The sequence below is a fragment of the Hypanus sabinus genome, chromosome 8, assembly GCF_030144855.1.
Source record: "Hypanus sabinus isolate sHypSab1 chromosome 8, sHypSab1.hap1, whole genome shotgun sequence".
Taxonomy (NCBI): domain Eukaryota; kingdom Metazoa; phylum Chordata; class Chondrichthyes; order Myliobatiformes; family Dasyatidae; genus Hypanus; species Hypanus sabinus.
Window position 1 is genome coordinate 123,080,358 of NC_082713.1, and position 25,917 is coordinate 123,106,274.

The 25,917-nt window shown below is 45.9% G+C and overlaps 1 protein-coding gene across 1 annotated transcript in view; it reads right to left on the reverse strand.

Moving 5' to 3' along the window:
* LOC132397799 (differentially expressed in FDCP 6 homolog) overlaps window positions 1–25,917 on the reverse strand; it is a 69,982-nt gene that overhangs the window by 24,201 nt on the left and 19,864 nt on the right. Inside the window, exon 6 of the mRNA XM_059976553.1 lies at window positions 16,333–16,479. Within this exon, the coding sequence (XP_059832536.1) occupies window positions 16,333–16,479 (147 nt within the window). The remainder of the gene's footprint in view (window positions 1–16,332; window positions 16,480–25,917) is intronic.

Genomic DNA, 25,917 nt, shown 5'->3' on the forward strand with positions numbered 1-25,917 from the left:
TAAAGTCCCGCACTCCCAATTCTCCTCCTTGTGTCACTGCAGCCTGGAAACTTACGGTCCTTCACACAGCTCCACCAGACACCTGATCCCTCCCAAACCCTGACGCCCTCAATTTCCTACACAAGGGGTAATTTATTGATCCTCCTGTTTTAGGATTCTGGAGGAAACTGGAGAGCCCGGGGAGACCCACTTGATCACAGGGAGAACACAAACTGCACATGGGCAGCACTGGGAGTCAAGATCAAATCCAGATCACTGCCCCTGATACAGATGTCAATCAGCCATTCCCCCAATGCTACACAGACACTGGTGCAGACTAGAATAAGCCATTCTCCTAACAAACACAGTCATCGGTGCAGACTCCAATTCCCTAGTCTGTGAACTCTACACAACCACTGATAAATTCCCTGATAGCCTTTACCAACTTGTTTTGAAGAAGATGGTGATGATGGATACTGGCTGCATATTCCAAAATTCCGGAGATTCTAGGACCATCCCCATAACTGGTGGAAAGGAAAATGAAAGCAAAATGAAAGCAGGAAACTGCAGGCCTGACATGAGCTACAGGGAAATCTACCAGGGAAGCAGTTACTGGGCACACTGAAAACAATAAGACAACTGCGGTAAGTCAATAAGGATTTCCAGAAGCAAAAGTACTTTTGACAAGTCTGAAGCTGGAACTGGTGGAACCAGTAAAGGGGGTTTCTTCTTTTCTCTTTGTTACTGTCTATGTAATCAAAAATGGCTTCTTTGTTTTGTTAAAAGTAGGAATGCTTCTTTGTTGCGAGAGAGTGCTGGAAGCTTGTTTGGGTTAAAATTTACTGATAATGAGAATTGTATTCCTTTGTTAATCAGTTGGAATTAATGTTCTTTCTTCTGAGTCTGAAAGCTATTGTTGGCGGGCATTTTGGAGAGATCAGCGCGAGGGGTTGAGAGAGAGAGGATGTGATGCTGTAAACTGGGCGAGGAACGGACCCCAAGCGGGGGTCCGAGGCCAGGAGGTACTCCGAGGAGAGGAGACGATGATAGATGTGCTTAGTTGACCACTTCGGATGGTCCTAAGCTGCGAGTCGAGGAGTTCGGAGAGGATCGAATGGTGGCCAGAAGACTTCAGTAATTGAGCTCCAACGGTTGTGCACGAAGTGGTTTGGACTTTGATAAGTTTGGCACCTTTTCTTTATTTTTTTCCTTCATATATACTGTATCGTTATTAATCACTTAGTTGTGGTAACCTTTATAAATTGTACTCATTTAATCGCATATGGTGTACCGTCTGTTTTTGGGCGAGACGGGGACATCACACAGCATCCACACCAGCTGATTACCCAGTTTGGCGGGGCCGAAGGCTGCTCCCCCTAGACGAGTATGAGCTGAGCGAGCCTGAGGCAACCAAGGGGGTTACACAGGTAAGGGGGGTGGGGAGAAACCAGTGGATGTAGTGCATCTGTACTCTGATGCCGAACCACACAGGAGAGGAGACTAGATTGGGAGCAAAGCACTGGATTGAACTGAGAGTATGAACAAATGGGTTGTTTTTTTGCACTTGAGTGCTTCTTAATTGCTAACTTCTGTATCAGTTTTTACAGTGCAGCAGAAATGGTTGTGATTCGGATGAGGGGACTAAGTGTATATATAAAGTGTGCCCATATTATACAAAGTTGGATGGCAGTGAGGTTTGTGAGGAGAATCACTCAAGAAGATCAGAATGAGTGGGGTGCTAATGGAATAACATCAGATGTTTTTCTTATATTATTTCATCAGCACCCCACACATTCTGATCTTCTTGAGTCATTCTCCTCACGAACCTCACTGTCAACACAAGGACAACCGGGTCCTCTGGACCACTATATAGAGTCACCAATTTATACAGCCTTAAAAGGACCCAATCCTTTCATGATGACCAAGCTGCCTAACTGAATTAGTCCCACTTATCTGCCAGAACACTAAAGCACAGAAACAGGCCCTTCAGCCCATTTAGTCTTTTCTCAGCTGTTATTCTGACTAGTACCAATGCTCCACACCTAGACCATAGCCATCCATACCGCTTTCCATCCATGTACTTATCTAAACATCTTGAATGCTGCAATCAACATACATCTACCATTTCTGCAGGCAGCTCGTACCACACTCTCATTCACCCTTTGAGTGAAAAAGAGTATCTTTTTATTGAGATACAGCTTGGAATAGGCCCTTCTGGCCCACTAAGCTGTGCTATGCGGCAATCCCCCAATTTTAATCCTAGCCTAATCACTGGAATATTTACAATGCCCAATTAACCTACCAGCCGGTAGGTCTTTGGATTGTGGGAGGAAACCAGAGCACCTGGAGGAAACCCACGTGGTATGGGGAGAATGTGCAAATTCCTTACAGGTACTGCTGGGAATTGAACCCAGCTTGCCTGTACTGTAAAACGTTGTGCTAACCATGTCATGCTAAGGTCCCCCTCAAGTTCCCCTTAAAGATTTCATTATTATCCTATGACTTCTAGTTTCTAGTTTTATCTAACCTCAATGGAAAAAGCCTGCTTGCATCGTGGCCCTTCACTGGTTGCATCCTAGATGTCTACATTGTTGGTGCATCACAGTCTGTGGCAAGAGTGGCAGTCTTTATTGCAAAGATCATATCGATAAGTGACCTCAGCTCTGGTGGAGCTGCATTGTTCTTTTCTATGAGCCTGTTTGTCTTCTGCCACGTATGAATTGTCCCTCGCCTGACTTAAGATGCTGTTTTAGGGTGCTTCTCCATCTGGGGTGGTTGGCTGCAAGTTCTTCCCAGGACTCAATTTAATGTCCTGCTTGCAGACGTCGTTGTAGGACAGTTGCGGGTTGCCATCAGTTCTCTTGCCGGAAGTCGGCTCACCATAGAGGGAGGCTTTTGGGATGTAGCCCAGTCATCCTGCACCACAGCCTGGTATTGAAACATCAAAGCCCTTGAATGGAAAATCCCACAAAAAGCAATGGATATGGCCCAGTCAATCACAGGTAAAGCCCTCCCAAACACTGAGCACATCTACAAGAAACACGGTTGGAGGAAAGTGGCAAGCCCCACCACCCAGGACATGCTTTCTTCCTGCTGCTGCTATCAGGGAGAAGGTACAGGAGCCTCAGGACTCACACCACCAGGTTCAAGAACAGTTACTACTCCTCAATCACAGGCTCTTGAACCAAACATATGGCTACACTTGCCCCATCATTGAAATATACCCAAACCAATTGACTCACTTTCAACGACTCTTCACCTTACGTGCTCGACATTTGTTGCTTGCTTATTTTATTATTATTATTTCTTCTTTCTGTAAGTTTGTTGTCTTCTGCACTCTGGTTGAATGCCCTAGTTGAGCAGTAATTCATTGATTTTGTTATGGTTGTCATTCTATAGAATTATCGAGTATGCCTGCAGAAGGTGAACCTGAGGGTTGTATATGGTGACATATACAGTGCATACTTTGATAATAAAATTTACTTTGAACATAGGGCTCTGGCACTGGCCTTGGGCAGCACTGCAATAATTTTACAGCCTTGGAACACACACACACAAACACATAACGGGGAATAACAGTTACATTATAACACATATATGTTTTGCATTTGTTATTTATCAAGCTCTCCATTGGTCTGTTTGCTGTTCGTTTGTTAGTGGTCTGGCGGCTCCAGGTACATCTTGGCAAAACTGAGACGCTGTTTCTGGGCTGGTATTACTTGTGATAAACTGCACATGTGCAGTGTGCAGAAGGGACATACCATGAACAACAGGGGAATGGGGATTGGGGGGGGGGGGAGCTAAAGGTACAAAATGGACCTCAGTGTATCAGAGGTGGGATGTAACATGGAGATGTGGCAACACCAGACACCCTTGAATTTGGAGCAACCTGAAGGAAGGTCAAATTGTTGAGCTGCAAGGGGTGTTCTAGGAGTATCCAGCCCTATTCCAGCAGAGGCCTGGAAATTTTCAGGTATCACAGTATGTCATCCATTTGAAAGACCCCACTCCAATCTGTCAGAGTACCCAAATGAGGTACCCAAAAGACTCAGAACTACAAAAGGGGCAGATTATAAGCATGAGAGAACTGGGGGGAACAGAACCTTCTAAAAAGTGAGTGGTGCAGCCCAATAGTTCTCATTCCTAAGCAGGATAGTTCCCTGTGAACCTGGCTGGACTTCAGGAAGCTCAGTGATGCTGGAGATGGTCATTCCATGCATCTCATATTGGTGACTTGTTGGATTGAATTGGAAGAGCCAGGCACATTACAACATCAGATCTCTGCAAGCAATACTGACAAGATTCCCTTGAAGAGAAGGAACATGAAGAAGGTTCCCAGGGAGTGCACAGCACTTAGAAGACCAGTCGGCCTGTACCAGCTCACTGTCATGCCTTTTGGGTTGTATGGAACAGCTGCAACATTTCAGCAACTGATGGACCAGACGCTGCAGGGCAGTGAAGGCTGCTGTGCGGTCTATATAGATGACGTGGTCATCCACAGCGACACCTGGAACGACCATCTCCAGCATCTGTGCCAGGACCGGAGACACATGCATGAGACAGGCTTAACTCTAGACCTGCAAAAATGTGGCTGGGCAAAGCAACAGACGTGTGACCTAGGCTACCAGCTCGGTAAGGGGGAGGTGTGGTCACAAGTCAACAAGGTAAAGGCCATACAAAACAGTCCGAGATCACACACGAGAAAAACAGGCATGATCGTTGGTTGGTATAGGCCGTTCATTCCCCGGTTTGCCACCATTGCTGTACCCCTAACAAATCTGACCACCAAGTCCGCAAAAAATCCAGACTACAGACTGTGAAAGGGGTTTTTCAACCCTCGAGGCCCACCTCTGCTCATCTCCTGTCCTGCAAAGCCACAAACTTAAAAAGTGTTTGCTGGTGCAGGCGACGTATCCCAGTGTGATAGTGTGACCCATCCCTTCAGTCATATACCCCAGTATGACATCCACCTGCTCCACAGTCCCACAGCCTGGTGTAATGGCTGAGTTTTTGTGAGGACGTGACCAAGAGTATTGATGAGGGCAGGGTGATCATCTACAGGGGGTCCATGAACCCCTTGGTTAATGGCGGAGGTCCATGACATTAAAAAAAAGGGTTGGGAACCCCTGGTCGACATGGACTTTAACAAGGTAGCATGTGGTAGACTGGCCCAGAAAGTTAGAGTACATGGTGCCCAGGGCTGAGGTGGCAAGCTGGATAGTACACTGGGTGATAGGAGGCCTGGTAGAGGGGATTTGGGCTGTGGAGGGTCTATTTTCAGGTTGGAGGCCTGTGGCCAGTGGTGTGTTGTGTCCACTGTTGCTTGCCATGTATATTGGTGATCTGGAAGTAATTGAAGGTGGCTGGACCAGCAAATTTTTACATCAGAATTGAGGATGTGGTCAGAGAAGGTTAAGCTATCGCTGGACAGCTAGGTAAGTGAGCAGGGGAATGGCAAATGCAATTTAATGCAGTCAAGTGCTATGTGAATCAGGGCAGGCAGGCCATACACGGTGAATGACAGGGCCTTGGGGAAGGCTGCTGAACAGCAAGACCTCAGTCGTGTGCACTAAGCTCTCTGAAATCTTGTATTTATATTTATTTATTGACACAACATGTGGAATAGGCCCTTCTGGCCTCACTGCCCAGCATCCCCCAATTTAACCCCAGCCTAATCACGGGACAATCTAAAATGATCAATCTATCTACCAACTGGTACGTCTTTAGACTATGGGAGGAAACCAGAGCACCCAGAGGAAACCTACGCGGTCACAGGGAGAACAGACAAACTCCTTACAGGCAGAAGTTGGAATTGAATCTTGGTCGCTGGTACTGTAAAGTGTTGTGCTAACCACTATACTACCATAATGCCCTTTGTGACACAGGAAAACAGCCAGTGAATGCAAGTACACCAAGTGCTTTCTTCACCACTCGAAGGAACTGAGCAGAGTGGGCGGGACGTCACATTACAGCGATTCAACATGGCATCCTGGTCAACACACAATTGGAAGGATGTGAAGACAGAGAGGTGTAGAAAGATTCACAGGAAAGTGGTCTGGACTGGAGGGCTTGTATTATAAAGTGGTTAGAGAGGATGGGAATGTTTCCTTCGAGCTATGGAGAAGTGACCTTAGGAAAGATTACTGAGTGATGAAGGACATTGATAGGGTAGAAAGTCAGCCTCTATCCCAAGGGAGGGATTCTAAAACTAGAGGATAGAGACTCAAATTGAGAGGGGAAAGATTATAAGGGACAGATTTTTCCTCACACAAGGTGGAATCAGCTGCCAGAGAAGGTGGCATAGAGGTAGGTACAATTATAACAGAGAAAAGATATTTGGATGGTTCCAAGGATAGGGAAGGTTTAGAGCAAAGGTTCCATCTTTTTTGTTTAATTGCATGAATCAAGGGGTCTGTGGGCCCCAAGTTGGAACCCCTGGTTTAGAGAGATATGGGCCAAATGCAGGAAGATGGGACTAAAATAGATAGATAGCTCAGTTAGCACAGATGAGTTGAGCCAAAAGGCTCAACTCCAAGTTGTACTATAGTATGAAACTCTACAGTTACATAGATTTAGATACTCGGCAGTAATATATCTCACGTGTAATATCGAAACTGATCTGTGTATCTTGGGACTGTACCCCAGCGATGTATAGTGGCAGCTAGTACCACTATGTTCTGTACATTAGTGTTATACACTGACACGCCTGTGTCTGTCAATACTACACCCCAGTGTTAAACAGTGACAGAACCAGTCCCCATTAGAACCGTTTCCCCAGTGTTAAACAGTGACAGAACCAGTCCCCATTAGAACCGTTTCCCCAGTGTTATACAGTGACAGACCCAGACCCCATTAGAACCGTTTCCCCAGTGTTATACAGTGACAGACCCAGTCCCCATTAGAACTGTTTCCCCAGTGTTATACAGTGACAGACCCAGTTCCCATTAGAACCGTTTCCCCAGTGTTATACAGTGACAGACCCAGACCCCATTAGAACCGTTTCCCCAGTGTTATACAGTGACAGACCCAGTCCCCATTAGAACCGTTTCCCCAGTGTTATACAGTGACAGACCCAGTCCCCATTAGAACCGTTTCCCCAGTGTTATACAATGACAGACCCAGACCCCATTAGAACCGTTTCCCCAGTGTTATACAGTGACAGACCCAGTCCCCATTAGAACCGTTTCCCGTGTTATACAGTGACAGACCCAGTCCCCATTAGAACCGTTTCCCCAGTGTTATACAATGACAGACCGAGACCCCATTAGAACCGTTTCCCCAGTGTTATACAGTGACAGACCCAGTCCCCATTAGAACTGTTTCCCCAGTGTTATACAGTGACAGACCCAGTCCCCATTAAAACCGTTTCCCCAGTGTTATACAGTGACAGACCCAGTCCCCATTAGAACCGTTTCCCCAGTGATATACAGTGACAGACCCAGTCCCCATTAGAACCGTTTCCCCAGTGTTATACAGTGACAGACCCAGTCCCCATTAGAACCGTTTCCCCAGTGTTATACAGTGACAGACCCAGTCCCCATTAGAACCGTTTCCCCAGTGTTATACAGTGACAGACCCAGTCCCCATTAGAACTGTTTCCCCAGTGTTATACAGTGACAGACCCAGTCCCCATTAGAATCGTTTCCCCAGTGTTATACAGTGACAGACCCAGTCCCCATTAGAACCGTTTCCCCAGTGTTATACAGTGACAGACCCCAGTCCCCATTAGAACCGTTTCCCCAGTGTTATACAGTGACAGACCCAGTCCCCATTAGAACCGTTTCCCCAGTGTTATACAGTGACAGACCCAGTCCCCATTAGAACCGTTTCCCCAATGTTATACAGTGACAGACCCAGTCTCCATTAGAACCGTTTCCCCAGTGTTATACAGTGACAGACCCAGACCCCATTAGAACCGTTTCCCCAGTGTTATACAGTGACAGACCCAGACCCCATTAGAACCGTTTCCCCAGTGTTATACAGTGACAGACCCAGTCCCTATTAGAACCGTTTCCCCAGTGTTATACAGTGACAGACCCAGTCCCCATTAGAACCGTTTCCCCAGTGTTATACAGTGACAGACCCAGTCCCCATTAGAACCGTTTCCCCAGTGTTATACAGTGATAGACCGTCCCCATTAGAAACGTTTCCCCAGTGTTATACAGTGACAGACCCAGACCCCATTAGAACCGTTTCCCCAGTGTTATACAGTGACAGACCCAGACCCCATTAGAACCGTTTCCCCAGTGTTATACAGTGACAGACCCAGTCCCCATTAGAACCGTTTCCCCAGTGTTATACAGTGACAGACCCAGTCCCCATTAGAACCGTTTCCCCAGTGTTATACAGTGACAGACCCAGTCCCCATTAGAACCGTTTCCCCAATGTTATACAGTGACAGACCCAGACCCCATTAGAACCGTTTCCCCAGTGTTATACAGTGACAGATCCTGACCCCATTAGAACCGTTTCCCCAGTGTTATACAATGACAGATCCTGACCCCATTAAAACCGTTTCCCCAGTGTTATACAATGACAGACCCTGACCCCATTAGAACCGTTTCCCCAGTGTTATACAGTGACAGACCCAGTCTCCATTAGAACCGTTTCCCCAGTGTTATACAGTGACAGACCCAGACCCCATTAGAACCGTTTCCCCAGTGTTATACAGTGACAGACCCAGACCCCATTAGAACCGTTTCCCCAGTGTTATACAGTGACAGACCCAGATCTCATTAGAACCGTTTCCACAGTGTTATACAATGACAGACCCAGACCCCATTAGAACCGTTTCCCCAGTGTTATACAGTGACAGAACCAGTCCCCATTAGAACCGTTTCCCCAGTGTTATACAGTGACAGACCCAGTCCCCATTAGAACCGTTTCCCCAGTGTTATACAGTGACAGACCCAGATCTCATTAGAACCGTTTCCACAGTGTTATACAATGACAGACCCAGACCCCATTAGAACCGTTTCCCCAGTGTTATACAGTGACAGAACCAGTCCCCATTAGAACCGTTTCCCCAGTGTTATACAGTGACAGACCCAGTCCCCATTAGAACCGTTTCCCCAGTGTTATACAGTGACAGAACCAGTCCCCATTAGAACCGTTTCCCCAGTGTTATACAGTGACAGACCCAGACCCCATTAGAACCGTTTCCCCAGTGTTATACAGTGACAGACCCAGACCCCATTAGAACCGTTTCCCCAGTGTTATACAGTGACAGATCCTGACCCCATTAAAACCGTTTCCCCAGTGTTATACAATGACAGACCCTGACCCCATTAGAACCGTTTCCCCAGTGTTATACAGTGACAGACCCAGTCTCCATTAGAACCGTTTCCCCAGTGTTATACAGTGACAGACCCAGACCCCATTAGAACCGTTTCCCCAGTGTTATACAGTGACAGACCCAGATCTCATTAGAACCGTTTCCCCAGTGTTATACAGTGACAGACCCAGACCCCATTAGAACCGTTTCCCCAGTGTTATACAGTGACAGACCCAGACCCCATTAGAACCGTTTCCCCAGTGTATATAGAGTGACAGACCCAGACCCCATTAGAAACGTTTCCCCAGTGTTATACAGTGACAGACCCAGTCCCCATTAGGACCGTTTCCCCAGTGTTATACAGTGACAGACCCAGTCCCCATTAGAACCGTTTCCCCAGTGTTATACAATGACAGACCCAGACCCCATTAGAACCGTTTCCCCAGTGTTATACAGTGACAGACCCAGTCCCCATTAGAACTGTTTCCCCAGTGTTATACAGTGACAGACCCCAGTCCCCATTAGAACCGTTTCCCCAGTGTTATACAGTGACAGACCCAGTCCCCATTAGAACCGTTTCCCCAGTGTTATACAGTGACAGATCCTGACCCCATTAGAACCGTTTCCCCAGTGTTATACAGTGACAGACACAGACCCCATTAGAACCGTTTCCCCAGTGTTATACAGTGACAGACCCAGTCCCCATTAGAACCGTTTCCCCAGTGTTATACAATGACAGACCCAGACCCCATTAGAACCGTTTCCCCAGTGTTATACAGTGACAGACCCAGTCCCCATTAGAACCGTTTCCCCAGTGTTATACAGTGACAGACCCAGACCCCATTAGAACCGTTTCCCCAGTGTTATACAGTGACAGACCCAGTCCCCATTAGAACCGTTTCCCCAGTGTTATACAGTGACAGATCCTGACCCCATTAGAACCGTTTCCCCAGTGTTATACAGTGACAGACACAGACCCCATTAGAACCGTTTCCCCAGTGTTATACAGTGACAGACCCAGTCCCCATTAGAACCGTTTCCCCAGTGTTATACAATGACAGACCCAGACCCCATTAGAACCGTTTCCCCAGTGTTATACAGTGACAGACCCAGTCCCCATTAGAACCGTTTCCCCAGTGTTATACAGTGACAGACCCAGACCCCATTAGAACCGTTTCCCCAGTGTTATGCAGTGACAGACCCAGTCCCCATTAGAACCGTTTCCCCAGTGTTATACAGTGACAGACCCAGACCCCATTAGAACCGTTTCCCCAGTGTTATACAGTGACAGACCCAGTCCCCATTAGAACCGTTTCCCCAGTGTTATACAGTGACAGACCCAGACCCCATTAGAACCGTTTCCCCAGTGTTATACAGTGACAGACCCAGTCCCCATTAGGACCGTTTCCCCAGTGTTATACAGTGACAGACCCAGTCCCCATTAGGACCGTTTCCCCAGTGTTATACAGTGACAGACCCAGTCCCCATTAGAACCGTTTCCCCAGTGTTATACAGTGACAGACCCAGACCCCATTAGAACCGTTTCCCCAGTGTTATACAGTGACAGACCCAGACCCCATTAGAACCGTTTCCCCAGTGTTATACAGTGACAGACCCAGTCCCCATTAGAACCGTTTCCCCAGTGTTATACAGTGACAGACCCAGTCCCCATTAGAACCGTTTCCCCAGTGTTATACAGTGACAGACCCAGTCCCCATTAGAACCGTTTCCCCAGTGTTATACAGTGACAGACCCAGTCCCCATTAGAACCGTTTCCCCAGTGTTATACAGTGACAGACCCAGTCCCCATTAGAACCGTTTCCCCAGTGTTATACAGTGACAGACCCAGACCCCATTAGAACCGTTTCCCCAGTGTTATACAGTGACAGACCCAGACCCCATTAGAACCGTTTCCCCAGTGTTATACAGTGACAGACCCAGTCCCCATTAGGACCGTTTCCCCAGTGTTATACAGTGACAGACCCAGTCCCCATTAGAACCGTTTCCCCAGTGTTATACAGTGACAGACCCAGTCCCCATTAGAACCGTTTCCCCAGTGTTATACAGTGACAGACCCAGACCCCATTAGAACCGTTTCCCCAGTGTTATACAGTGACAGACCCAGTCCCCATTAGAACCGTTTCCCCAGTGTTATACAGTGACAGACCCAGTCCCCATTAGAACCGTTTCCCCAGTGTTATACAGTGACAGACCCAGACCCCATTAGAACCGTTTCCCCAGTGTTATACAGTGACAGACCCAGTCCCCATTAGAACCGTTTCCCCAGTGTTATACAGTGACAGACCCAGTCCACATTAGAACCGTTTCCCCAGTGTTATACAGTGACAGACCCAGTCCCCATTAGAACCGTTTCCCCAGTGTTATACAGTGACAGACCCAGTCCCCATTAGAACCGTTTCCCCAGTGTTATACAGTGACAGACCCAGACCCCATTAGAACCGTTTCCCCAGTGTTATACAGTGACAGACCCAGACCCCATTAGAACCGTTTCCCCAGTGTTATACAGTGACAGACCCAGACCCCATTAGAACTGTTTCCCCAGTGTTATACAGTGACAGACCCAGACCCCATTAGAACCGTTTCCCCAGTGTTATACAGTGACAGACCCAGACCCCATTAGAACCGTTTCCCCAATGTTATACAGTGACAGACCCAGTCCCCATTAGAACCGTTTCCCCAGTGTTATACAGTGACAGACCCAGTCCCCATTAGAACCGTTTCCCCAGTGTTATACAGTGACAGACCCAGTCCCCATTAGAACCGTTCCCCCAGTGTTATACAGTGACAGACCCAGTCCCCATTAGAACCGTTTCCCCAGTGTTATACAGTGACAGACCCAGTCCCCATTAGAACCGTTTCCCCAGTGTTATACAGTGACAGACCCAGATCTCATTAGAACCGTTTCCCCAGTGTTATACAATGACAGACCCAGACCCCATTAGAACCGTTTCCCCAGTGTTATACAGCGACAGACCCAGATCTCATTAGAACCGTTTCCCCAGTGTTATACAGTGACAGACCCAGACCCCATTAGAACCGTTTCCCCAGTGTTATACAGTGACAGACCCAGACCCCATTAGAACCGTTTCCCCAGTGTATATAGAGTGACAGACCCAGACCCCATTAGAAACGTTTCCCCAGTGTTATACAGTGACAGACCCAGTCCCCATTAGGACCGTTTCCCCAGTGTTATACAGTGACAGACCCAGTCCCCATTAGAACCGTTTCCCCAGTGTTATACAATGACAGACCCAGACCCCATTAGAACCGTTTCCCCAGTGTTATACAGTGACAGACCCAGTCCCCATTAGAACTGTTTCCCCAGTGTTATACAGTGACAGACCCCAGTCCCCATTAGAACCGTTTCCCCAGTGTTATACAGTGACAGACCCAGTCCCCATTAGAACCGTTTCCCCAGTGTTATACAGTGACAGATCCTGACCCCATTAGAACCGTTTCCCCAGTGTTATACAGTGACAGACACAGACCCCATTAGAACCGTTTCCCCAGTGTTATACAGTGACAGACCCAGTCCCCATTAGAACCGTTTCCCCAGTGTTATACAATGACAGACCCAGACCCCATTAGAACCGTTTCCCCAGTGTTATACAGTGACAGACCCAGTCCCCATTAGAACCGTTTCCCCAGTGTTATACAGTGACAGACCCAGACCCCATTAGAACCGTTTCCCCAGTGTTATACAGTGACAGACCCAGTCCCCATTAGAACCGTTTCCCCAGTGTTATACAGTGACAGATCCTGACCCCATTAGAACCGTTTCCCCAGTGTTATACAGTGACAGACACAGACCCCATTAGAACCGTTTCCCCAGTGTTATACAGTGACAGACCCAGTCCCCATTAGAACCGTTTCCCCAGTGTTATACAATGACAGACCCAGACCCCATTAGAACCGTTTCCCCAGTGTTATACAGTGACAGACCCAGACCCCATTAGAACCGTTTCCCCAGTGTTATACAGTGACAGACCCAGACCCCATGAGAACCGTTTCCCCAGTGTTATACAGTGACAGACCCAGTCCCCATTAGAACCGTTTCCCCAGTGTTATACAGTGACAGACCCAGTCCCCATTAGAACCGTTTCCCCAGTGTTATACAGTGACAGACCCAGACCCCATTAGAACCGTTTCCCCAGTGTTATACAGTGACAGACCCAGTCCCCATTAGAACCGTTTCCCCAGTGTTATACAGTGACAGACCCAGTCCCCATTAGAACCGTTTCCCCAGTGTTATACAGTGACAGACCCAGTCCCCATTAGAACCGTTTCCCCAGTGTTATACAGTGACAGACCCAGTCCCCATTAGAACCGTTTCCCCAGTGTTATACAGTGACAGACCCAGACCCCATTAGAACCGTTTCCCCAGTGTTATACAGTGACAGACCCAGACCCCATTAGAACCGTTTCCCCAGTGTTATACAGTGACAGACCCAGACCCCATTAGAACTGTTTCCCCAGTGTTATACAGTGACAGACCCAGACCCCATTAGAACCGTTTCCCCAGTGTTATACAGTGACAGACCCAGACCCCATTAGAACCGTTTCCCCAATGTTATACAGTGACAGACCCAGTCCCCATTAGAACCGTTTCCCCAGTGTTATACAGTGACAGACCCAGTCCCCATTAGAACCGTTTCCCCAGTGTTATACAGTGACAGACCCAGTCCCCATTAGAACCGTTTCCCCAGTGTTATACAGTGACAGACCCAGTCCCCATTAGAACCGTTTCCCCAGTGTTATACAGTGACAGACCCAGTCCCCATTAGAACCGTTTCCCCAGTGTTATACAGTGACAGACCCAGATCTCATTAGAACCGTTTCCCCAGTGTTATACAATGACAGACCCAGACCCCATTAGAACCGTTTCCCCAGTGTTATACAGCGACAGACCCAGATCTCATTAGAACCGTTTCCCCAGTGTTATACAGTGACAGACCCAGTCCCTATTAGAACCGTTTCCCCAGTGTTATACAGCGACAGACCCAGATCTCATTAGAACCGTTTCCCCAGTGTTATACAGTGACAGACCCAGTCCCTATTAGAACCGTTTCCCCAGTGTTATACAGCGACAGACCCAGATCTCATTAGAACCGTTTCCCCAGTGTTATACAGTGACAGACCCAGTCCCCATTAGAACCGTTTCCCCAGTGTTATACAGTGACAGACCCAGACCCCATTAGAACCGTTTCCCCAGTGTTATACAGTGACAGACCCAGTCCCCATTAGAACCGTTTCCCCAGTGTTATACAGTGACAGACCCAGTCCCCATTAGAACCGTTTCCCCAGTGTTATACAGTGACAGACCCAGTCCCCATTAGAACCGTTTCCCCAGTGTTATACAGTGACAGACCCAGTCCCCATTAGAACCGTTTCCCCAGTGTTATACAGTGACAGACACAGACCCCATTAGAACCGTTTCCCCAGTGTTATACAGTGACAGACCCAGTCCCCATTAGAACCGTTTCCCCAGTGTTATACAATGACAGACCCAGACCCCATTAGAACCGTTTCCCCAGTGTTATACAGTGACAGACCCAGTCCCCATTAGAACCGTTTCCCCAGTGTTATACAGTGACAGACCCAGTCCCCATTAGAACCGTTTCCCCAGTGTTATACAGTGACAGACCCAGTCCCCATTAGAACCGTTTCCCCAGTGTTATACAGTGACAGACCCAGTCCCCATTAGAACCGTTTCCCCAATGTTATACAGTGACAGACCCAGACCCCATTAGAACCGTTTCCCCAATGTTATACAGTGACAGACTCAGACCCCATTAGAACCGTTTCCCCAGTGTTATACAGTGACAGACCCAGATCTCATTAGAACCGTTTCCCCAGTGTTATACAGTGACAGACCCAGTCCCCATTAGAACCGTTTCCCCAGTGTTATACAATGACAGACCCAGTCCCCATTAGAACCGTTTCCCCAGTGTTATACAGTGACAGACCCAGTCCCCATTAGAACCGTTTCCCCAGTGTTATACAGTGACAGACCCAGTCCCCATTAGAACCGTTTCCCCAGTGTTATACAGTGACAGACCCAGACCCCATTAGAACCGTTTCCCCAGTGTTATACAGTGACAGACCCAGATCTCATTAGAACCGTTTCCCCAATGTTATACAGTGACAGACCCAGACCCCATTAGAACCGTTTCCCCAATGTTATACAGTGACAGACCCAGACCCCATTAGAACCGTTTCCCCAGTGTTATACAGTGACAGACCCAGATCTCATTAGAACCGTTTCCCCAGTGTTATACAGTGACAGACCCAGTCCCCATTAGAACCGTTTCCCCAGTGTTATACAGTGACAGACCCAGTCCCCATTAGAACCGTTTCCCCAGTGTTATACAGTGACAGACCCAGATCTCATTAGAACCGTTTCCCCAGTGTTATACAGTGACAGACCCAGTCCCCATTAGAACCGTTTCCCCAGTGTTATACAGTGACAGACCCAGTCCCCATTAGAACCGTTTCCCCAGTGTTATACAGTGACAGACCCAGTCCCCATTAGAACCGTTTCCCCAGTGTTATACAGTGATAGACCGTCCCCATTAGAAACGTTTCCCCAGTGTTATACAGTGACAGACCCAGTCCCCATTAGAACCGTTTCCCCAGTGTTATACAGTGATAGACCGTCCCCATTAGAAACGTTTCCCCAGTGTTATACAGTGACAGACCCAGACCCCATTAGAACCGTTTCCCCAGTGTTATACAATGACAGACCCAGACCCCATTAAAACCGTTTCCCCAGTGTTATACAGTGACAGACCCAGTCCCCATTAGAACCGTTTCCCCAGTGTTATACAATGACAGACCCAGACCCCATTAGAACCGTTTCCCCAGTGTTATACAGTGACAGACCCAGTCCCCATTAGAACCGTTTCCCCAGTGTTATACAGTGACAGACCCAGTCCCCATTAGAACCGTTTCCCCAGTGTTATACAGTGACAGACCCAGTCCCCATTAGAACCGTTTCTGTGGTGTGGTACAAAAACAAACTGTTCCTCCCACTTTACACCCTCACCCACGCACTTCACCTCAACTGTGCTGTCTTTATCGAGATGAATTTCCCCCTTCTTCTCTTTGAGGTCCTCGTTGACATAGTACAAGATGTTGCATGCCTTCAGGACAAACCAGCGCTCATTCCAGTTCCGCCGAACATACCCCTTTTTCCACATGTATCCCTGCAGAAAGAGGCCGACAGAAATCAAAAAGGATGGTCAAGCAATTGGGGGTGGGGGAGGGCAAAAACTTCACAAGGCAATCACATTGGCACAGGCATCTCTTAAACCTCCATTTTATTTATTATATCATGCGAGGAGGCCACTCAGTCCTTAGCATCAATGTTGGTTATTCCTATTGGTCCAATTCCTCCTCTTCATTCCTCTATGCCCTGCAATTTTTAAAATCTAATTTATTGATACAGTGCAGGGTAGGTCTTTCAAGCACACCACCGCAACAACTGCCGACAAACCCAATCAACTCTAAGCTAATCACGGAGCAATTTACAGTGATCAATTACCCTACTCAGTATGCTTTCGAACAGTGGGAGGAACCAGAGGACCTGGAGAGAGCCAACACATTCCATGGGGAGAACGTACACACGCCCCACAGAATGGCTGCCCTAAACTGTAATAGTGTTGGCAAACTGCGACGCCACTGCGGCACCCTATTTATGCGAGTTCTTGCACCCGTCCACACCGCCGTCCCCTTTAACTTGTTGTCTAGATGCCTAAATCAAGGCACAACTTACAGCAGGCAATTGACTTGCCAGCACAGCTTAGGTATGTGGGAGAGAAGTGGAACCCACATCAACACTGAGAGAACGTGCAAACCCCACAAAGACAGCACCCAAAGTCCGGGTTAAACCTGGATCACAATCGTTGGGATGGAAACTGTTGCATGGATTCTGATCCCAGGAATTCAAATAGGATTGCTATGTGACAGAATTGATGCAGAGATGCCAGTGGAGATTCACCAGGATGAATTCTGAAATCCATGGTTATAAGGAGAGAATGGACAGCCTGTCTTTATTCGCCTAGGAATGCAAGAGGCTGAGGGGTGACCTTACAGAGCATTATAAAATTATGAAGGGAGGGAGGCAGGCAGAATAGTCAGAGACTGCCTTCTACAAGAGCAAGAACGTACGATCTGGATGATGGAAGGGATGGCTTTGAGGTCACGTTCATGGACGATATGAAGGTGGAAGGGTCAGGTAGTTTTGACCCCACTACCTGTTATCAAGCAACAAACAAGAGAAAATTTGCAGATGCTGGAAATCCGAGCAACACACAAAACATTCCTGAAATGTCGACTGTACATTCCCCATAGATGCTGCCTGGTGCGCTGACTTCCTCCAGCATTTTGAGTGTGTTGATCCTGTTATCATGCAAGTGGATTCACTTCTCATGGTAAAACACTGGAAAACGGGAGGGGTAGGCCACGGTGCCTCAAGCCTATCAATATGATTACTACTCAATATAATTACGGCTAATCTGTCTCAGAACTCAGATCCTCCTGTGTGCCACAGACATTAATCCCTAATCATTCAAATGTTTATCTGCCATCACATCAGCATTCACCTGATGACCCAGCTTGCACAGAATTCCAGAGACTCACTGCCCTCGGAAAGAAGAAATTTGTTCACACCCGCCATTTTAAATAACCAAATCTATTCCCTCATTAAAGACTCATTCACTTATGAGAACATCTCAAAATCTACCCCATCAAGCCCCCCCTTAAGACTGTGTGTGCATCAGCAATTACTCTCATTCATCACACCTCAATGAAGCCTATTGAATATTGAAAGGCTGAGATAGAATGGACGTGGAGCCATAGTATACAAGGACATCCCTTTGGAACAGAGATGAGGAGGAACTTATTCAGCCTGAGGGAGGTGACTCTGTGGAATTCATTGCTACAGATGGCTGTGGAGGCCAAGTCACTGGGTTTATTTAAAGTGGAGTGGGATAGGTTCTTGATTAGTAATGGTGTCACAAGTTTACAGGGAGAAGGCAGGAGAAGGGGGTTGAGAGGGACAATAGATCAGCCATGATGGAATGGCAGAGCAGACTTGATGGGCCAAATGGCCTAATTCTGCTCTATGTCTCATGGCCTTCTTCTACGTGAGATACACAAAATGCTCAGCATCTCTTGACAGGACAAACCTCTCACTCTGTGTATTAGTCTTGTGACTCTCCTTTGAACTAAATCCAATTCTAGAGGCTTTCTTAAATAAAAAGATCAGAACTGATCACAGTATCCCCAGGTGTGGCTTCACCAACACCCTGTACAATAGCAACAAAACTTCTCTATTTCTAAATTCCAACCTCTTTGTCATTTAGACAATGGAAAAAAAAGCTACTTGCTGCATCTGACTGCTAAAATTCGGTGATTCGTGCACAGGAACTTCTAGTTCCCGCTTTACTTCACACACTTGTAGCTTATTTTCATTTAGATAATCTGCCTGTTGATTCCTCTTACCAGAGTACGTGACCTCCTACACCATCGGTGCGTGAATTTTATTCAGCAGCATTCAAAAATGCCCACCTCCAAGCAGAGAACTCTGCTGATTCCCCTTAGCCCTTAAAGACCTAGTGCTGTGGTGAGATGCTTGTGAGAACCAGCAGGGGAGGGAAGGTCTTCCTTCAGCCTTGTGATTTTACTCAGCCGCTACAATCCAGAACACAAGGAAAAAGTGGAGACAGAGACAGTAGATGCTGAAACCTGGATCATCGTTCAACCGCTTGGAGGAACTCAGCAGGTTGAGCAGCATCTATGGAGAGGAGAGACAGGGGAGGCGTTCTCAACGTGGTCCTGATTCAGGATCAACACAAATTCCTCTCATCCCAGCACCAGATGCTACTCGACCCGTTAAGTTCCTCCAGCCGATTGATAGTTGTTAAGGAAAGAGGTCAACGGTAAAAAACTTAAGAATGGCCTTTGATTCAGAACAAGAAACACTGCAGATGCTGGAAATCTTTTTTTTTTTTTTTTTTTTTTTTTAAATAATTTTTTATTGCATTTTTAAATGATTACAAAGTATGAAAAAAAACAATGTATATAACCCATACCCCCTCCCCTTAACCCCTCCCCCCTAACTGCCCCTTAGAAAAAAAAGAAAGAAAGAAAGAAAGAAAGAAAGAAAGAAAGAATGCCTGGTGGTTGGAAGATCTCCACATGCTCCATGGAGTTCGTAATAATTTTAATATGTATATTTATTTCTTTCCCCTAATAACCAGTTGTTTCATCTTAAAAGCATCTATATATTTAATCCTATCTTTTGTAAATAAGGGCTCCAAATTTTCAAAAATGTTTCATATTTATCTCTTAAATTATAAGTAATTTTTTCTAATGGAATACAACCATAGATTTCTTTCTTCCAAGAATCTATACTTAAATGTGAATCCGATTTCCAAGTAACTGCAATAGCTTTTTTGGCTACTGCCAGTGCAATTTTTATAAATTCTTTCTGATACTTATTTAGTTTGAGTTTCGGTTTTATCCCTTCAATATCACCTAGTAAAAATAATATTGGATTATGAGGAAATTGTGTTCCTGTAATTTGTTCCAGTAAAAGTCTTAAATTTGTCCAAAAAGGTTGAATTTTAGAGCAAGACCATGTCGAATGTAAAAAAGTACCAGTTTCCTTGAGCTACACTCACAAAATGCTGATGGAATCCAGCAAGCCAAGCTGTGTCTATGGAGGTGAACAAACAGTCGATATTTCCATAAGATATAGGAGCAGAATTTGGCCATTCAGCCCATCGACCGTTCCGCTATTTCATCTTAGCTGATTTATTATCCCATTCTTCAGCCTTTCAAGCCCATTGTCCAAGGCCCTTCATCAGCCCTGGAAAGGCAGGGGACAGAAGCTGGAATAATGGCTGCTCCCCACCTTTGGAACATTATTCTGAACTCTGCCCCTTCCTTTACAGTCCTGATGAAGGATCTCAACCTGATCTGTCAACTGTTTATTCTTTTTCATAGATGCTGCCCGACCTGTTGAGCTCCTCTAACATTTTGCCCATGACGTCTTTGATTCAGAACTGCTTTGAGCTGACTAAATTAAGCTTATCTTCTTGTATCAGATTTCATCACTTTCATTACTTTGGGGATTGTTTGCAACTTGCTTTGTTTCCTGACCTCTCCCAAGATCCAGAAGTGTATTTAAATATTACAATAAAGGTACATTGGTGATCATCTGAATTTAAGTAGCACCACAAACACTTTACTTCTTCCCATCCCATGCTATACCTACTGCTGAGTCCGGTTTCTCTGGGGTTGAATAAAGTAACAATTCCAGTTCTCCTCAACACTTGTGGCAGCTTTTAAAAGTTACCACTTTCAGTTGCAAATCTAGAATCATTAAAATTCGAAGTTCAAAGTAAATTTATTATCAAAGTAGAGACATGTTACCATAAACAACCCTGAGATTCATTTTCTTGTGGGCATTCTCAATGAATCTATATAATGATAACCATAACAGAATCAATGAAAGACTTGGGTCTTCAACCAGTGCATAGAAAACAACAAACTGTGCAAACACAAAATGAAAGAAATAATAACAAATAAATAAGCAATAGATAGCAAGAACATGAGAGGAAGAGTCCTTGCAAGTGAGTCCATTGGCTATGGAAATATTTCAATGATGGGGCAAGTTATCCCTTTTGCTTCAAGAGCCTGCACTTTCCCTGAAGCTGAAACACCTTATTCTGCATTATATTATCGTGTTTCCCTTGAACTAACTCAAACCACTGATATGATGAAATTATCCCTATGGATGGCATACAAATCAGTTTTTTCACTGAACCTCAGTAAACCTGACAATAATAAACCAGTCTGCCATATCTGAACATGCTAACCTTCCAAAGGTGAATAATGGAGAAGAAGAGAGAGGAGGAGAGGACTTGGGGTAGGAGAGGGGAACAGCAGAAGACTGCTCAGTAAGCCATTTGTTGTGGTCTGCTTTTACCCCACTGAATGTATCTCTTCATACCTCTCCTTGTCCAGTCCTTTCCCACCGATATCTGGGACATTTCTTGTGCCCTCCACCATTTCGACACCACCTCATCTTCATGAGGTCCAGTCTCTATCCACCTCCATCCCTCATCAGGGAAGTCTTGATGCCTGCCTCCATTTCTTTCTGGAAGAAAGACTCAAACATTTCCCATCCACCAACACTGAACTACCTGGCAGGAAATACCCTCAACAATTTTTCCCACAGTCTACAAATCTCTCCTCTTCTTTCGCCGCAGCTGTCTCTGCATCCAACACATCATCCTTCACCACCTCCACAAAATCCAAAGTGATCCCCTCCACCAGCCACATTGTCCCTTCTCCTACCCCAAGCCTCAATTCCCCTTACCACCTGTGAACCTCCCTCTCAACTTGGTTAACTTGCACCTTTTAAACCCATCACCTACCAGCTAACAGGCCAAGGGCAGAAAAGCACAGGAACGCTGGAAGTTGTCCTCTAAGCCACTTACCATTCTGAATTGGAAATAAATCAAGGTTTCTTCACCAATGCTGGGTCAAAACCCTGGAATTCCCTCCCAAACAGCCAAATGGGGTTAGCTACCCTTCAAGTACCACAGCAGTTCAAGAGGGCAGCTCACCACCACCTTCTCAAGGGCAACCAGGACTAGGCAATGAAAACGCTGGCTCAGCCACAACTACATCTCTTCAACAAAGAAAACAAAATAGAAAATAGAAACTTTCAGTCTTAATGCAGAGTCCTGTCACAAAAGGTCACTCCTCTGTTTCCTTCCATTGACGCTGCCTGACCTGCTTTAGATTCCAGCACCGGCAGGTCTTCTCGTCTCCAAGAGCAAGAGGGGGCCAGATGCCGAGTATTATGCGGTCACTGACTCACCCACCACACAGCGAGACTTTCCATAACCTAGGGGCACAAAGGAATGTTCTCTATTTCACTGGTCAGGTACAGCTTCACAAAACTCAACCACATCCTGGCCAAAGTAGACTGCTTGATTGGCATTGCACCCTCCCCCTCTCCCCACCTACCAGCAAGAGCACTGTGTCTACCGTGTGAACCATCCACAAAACCACATGACAGTTACACTGCAGAAAGGAAGAACCTTCCTTTCCAATCCTGAGGAAGGGTCTCAGCCCAAAACATCAAATGCTTATTCCTCTCCCCAGATGCTGCCTGACCCTGCAGAGTCCCTGCAGCATTTTGTACGCATGTGTTGCATTGCTGTTACTCACCTAGACCCTTGACAGCCCCTCTCAAACTGATTGCTCTCCTACCAAGATGGCCAAAGGCAGCAAACAGGGAGGGAACACCACCAACGCTTGCCTCCCTTATAGCTGCACACCATCTTGACTTGAAAAACATTCCTGTGCTTTCATTGCCATTGGAACTAGATTCCAGAATGCCCTACCCAAGAGTGCTGTGGGAGCACCTTCAGAGGTCAGGAGGTGCTCAAGAAGACAACTCACCAGCACCTTCTCAAGGGCAATAAAAGCTAACTGGCTTTCACACCTACATCCTAAAGGTTAGTAAGCTAAAAGAGTACATTGGTTCATATAAATTAGGAAATCGGTTAAAATATTTGCCAGTAGAGAAAAAATAGTGGGAGGTGTTTCAGGAAGCAATTCAAGATTCTTGAGAGTGAGTAACATTACTAGCTGGAGATAATATTTATTAACAGCAGCACATACAGTAATGTGGTCAGTGACAGTTGTATTCTGGAGGATTCGTAGAGATACAGGAAACATCTAAAAAATGATCAAAAACATTGATAATGGCAGAACATAGCACATTTGAGTAAATGTTCAAGTATAAAAATATAAGAGCTTCTACAACGAGAAAAATTGGGGGTGGGTGTAGCAAAAATAAAATTGATGTCTTCGCCCTTCCTTTCCAGTCCTGATGAAGGATCTCTGCCTGAAATATTGATTGCTTATTCCTCTCCATAGATGGTGCCTGGCCTGCATTTTGTGCACGTCCCTCTGGATTTCTAGCATCTGCAGAATCTCTTGGGTTTGTGAAAAATAAAACCTCGGTTGCATTTAGAGGCAATAACGGGAGATACTACATCGGGGGAATAACAAAATGGCTGGCGCTTTGAATAAATATACTCAATGGCTACTTTATTAAGTACCTACTCTATCTAATAAAGTGGCCACAGAGTGCATATTCGTGGTCTTCTGCTGCTGTAGCCCATCTACCTCAAGGTTCAACATTATTCAGAGATGCTCTTTTGCACACCACTGTTACAAAATGTGGTCAGTTGAGTTACTGTCGCCTTCCTGTCAGCTTGAACCAGTCTGGTCAGTCCCCTCAGACCTCTTCATTAGCGAGGCGTTTTCCTCTATCGAACTGCCACCCACTGGATGTTATTTTTTTTTGCTTCTCACACCATTCTCCATAAACTCTAGAGACTCTTGTCTGTGAAAAAAAACAGGAAATCAGCAGTTTCTGGGATACTCCTTGCCTGGCGCCAACAATCATTCCATGGTCAAAGTCACTTCGATCACATTTCTTCCCCATTCTGATGTTTGGTCTAAGTAACAACTGAACTGCTTGACCATGTCTGCATGCTTTTATGCATTGAGTTACTGCCACGTAATTGGCTGATTAGATACTTATATTGGAGATGGACAAGGTACCTAATAAAGTGGCCTCTGAGAGGATAATGTAACAATGAATTTGACAAAATGGAAGGAAGATAATCAAAGATGCACTGGCACCCAGGAAATTCTTTCTCATTGGAGAATTCATGAAGAAATTAAAGGAATCCAAAACAGAGTTTCCCTGGACCTCCTGGCGCCATCCTAAGCTTCCCTCCCAGAGGAGCTTATAGATGTACACTGAATACATTTCCTGACCACCTTCCAAACTCTCTGGATTCTGCACTAGTTCCAGTAGGTTGGAAGGGATTGAATCTAACGCCACTATCTAACGAACTGAGGATCTTTTGGGGCTGGTATCTGCTGTCAGCAAAACACTGGCCTTCATTCTTAAGGTCTGGTTACAAGGAGTTTAAAAAGACAAAAACACAAGAGATTCTGCAGATGTTGTAAATCCAGAGAAATGCAGACAAAATGCTGAAGGAACTCAACAGGTCTGGTAGCATCAGCGGAGAGGAATAATGTTTCCAGCCAAGACCCTAATATGTGTGTGAGTGTGTGTGTGTGTGTGTAGACAAAACACGATTAGACAAAGTCAGCATGTTTGTTTTCTCATGTTCTATTTTCATACACATTGAAGGCCATTCAGCCCATCGAGTCTGTGTCAGCTCCCAGCATATTCCTATCGGTCCCACTCACTCTCTCATCCGGTTTCCTCTCACATTCCAAAGATATTGTGGGCATGCTACACTGACGTCAGAAACGAGATGACACCTCTGAGCCGCCTCCAGCACATCCTCCGACTGCGTTGATTGTTGACATAAAGCTATCTTTAAATTTCATCATCTATGTCTAAAACCTGAAATTCGGAGAACAGCCCTGTCATCCAATCTCTTGCCAATCTCATTTAAAGTTCATATTTGATAACACCTATTCCCTCTTTATCTTGTTCCTGGGCTCACATGACCCTGACTTCTATCAAACAGATTGCTTCTGAAAAAAAGATGCCTAAAATTAAAAAAACTAAATTTCTACTAATTTAAGCTGTTCCTAATCAACTATCATAAACTGTAAGCATTGTTTAATACAGGTACCACCTCATTGAGACCCATCAATGCTGACAAGCCAACGAAGACCCCAATGGATACCATGACTATGCAGTGATTCCCCGTAAATAGCAACACACATGGACAAACACCATGCAGTAAATTCCAAATTCTGCAGACACTGAACTCATTTAAGGATAAATTCCTCCTCACGTTACCCTCCAAGTTTTCATTCTTGTTACAAAGGTTGTAAACATACACGGTTTTTGAATTCTCAGTGCCCCATACGTTTAGATCCTGCAGTTTGTAATGTCACCTGTTGCCAAAACAAAGACCCTACTCCTGTCTTCTGTATACAAATCATTCTAATTATGTTATTACTTCTCAAAAATTCTATATAAATTTGAACAAAACATAAACTTGAGGTTTTCCCAAATCCGTAGTGACTTGGAGTAAATCAACAATGAGGGAGCACTGCTGGATTGTCTCTGTAGTATCAGTAACTTTAAATTCTTCTGTGTTACCATATCAGAGGATCACGCGAGTGTCACCACAAAGACGGCACACAGGCCCTCTACTTTCTGAGAAGTCGCTGAAATTCTTCTATAGATGTGCAGTGGAGTTGATCCTATCTGGTTGCATCGCAGCTAGTATGGAAATACCATCACCCAGGAACAGACAAGGCTACAGGAAGTGACAGATATAAACCAGTCAGTCACAGGCAAAGCCCTCCCCACCACTGAGCACCATGCCACAAGAAAGTAGCATTCATCATCAGGGACCCCCACCATCCAGGGCGTGCTCTCTTCTTGCTACTACCATTGGGCAGGAGGTATGCAAGCCTTACCCACACCACCAGGTTCAAGAATAGTTATCACCCTTCAACCATCAGGCTTCACTCACTCAGACTCGGAACTGATTCCACAACCCATGGATTCACTTTGAAGAACTCTTACAACTCATGGTCTTGGTATAATTTAA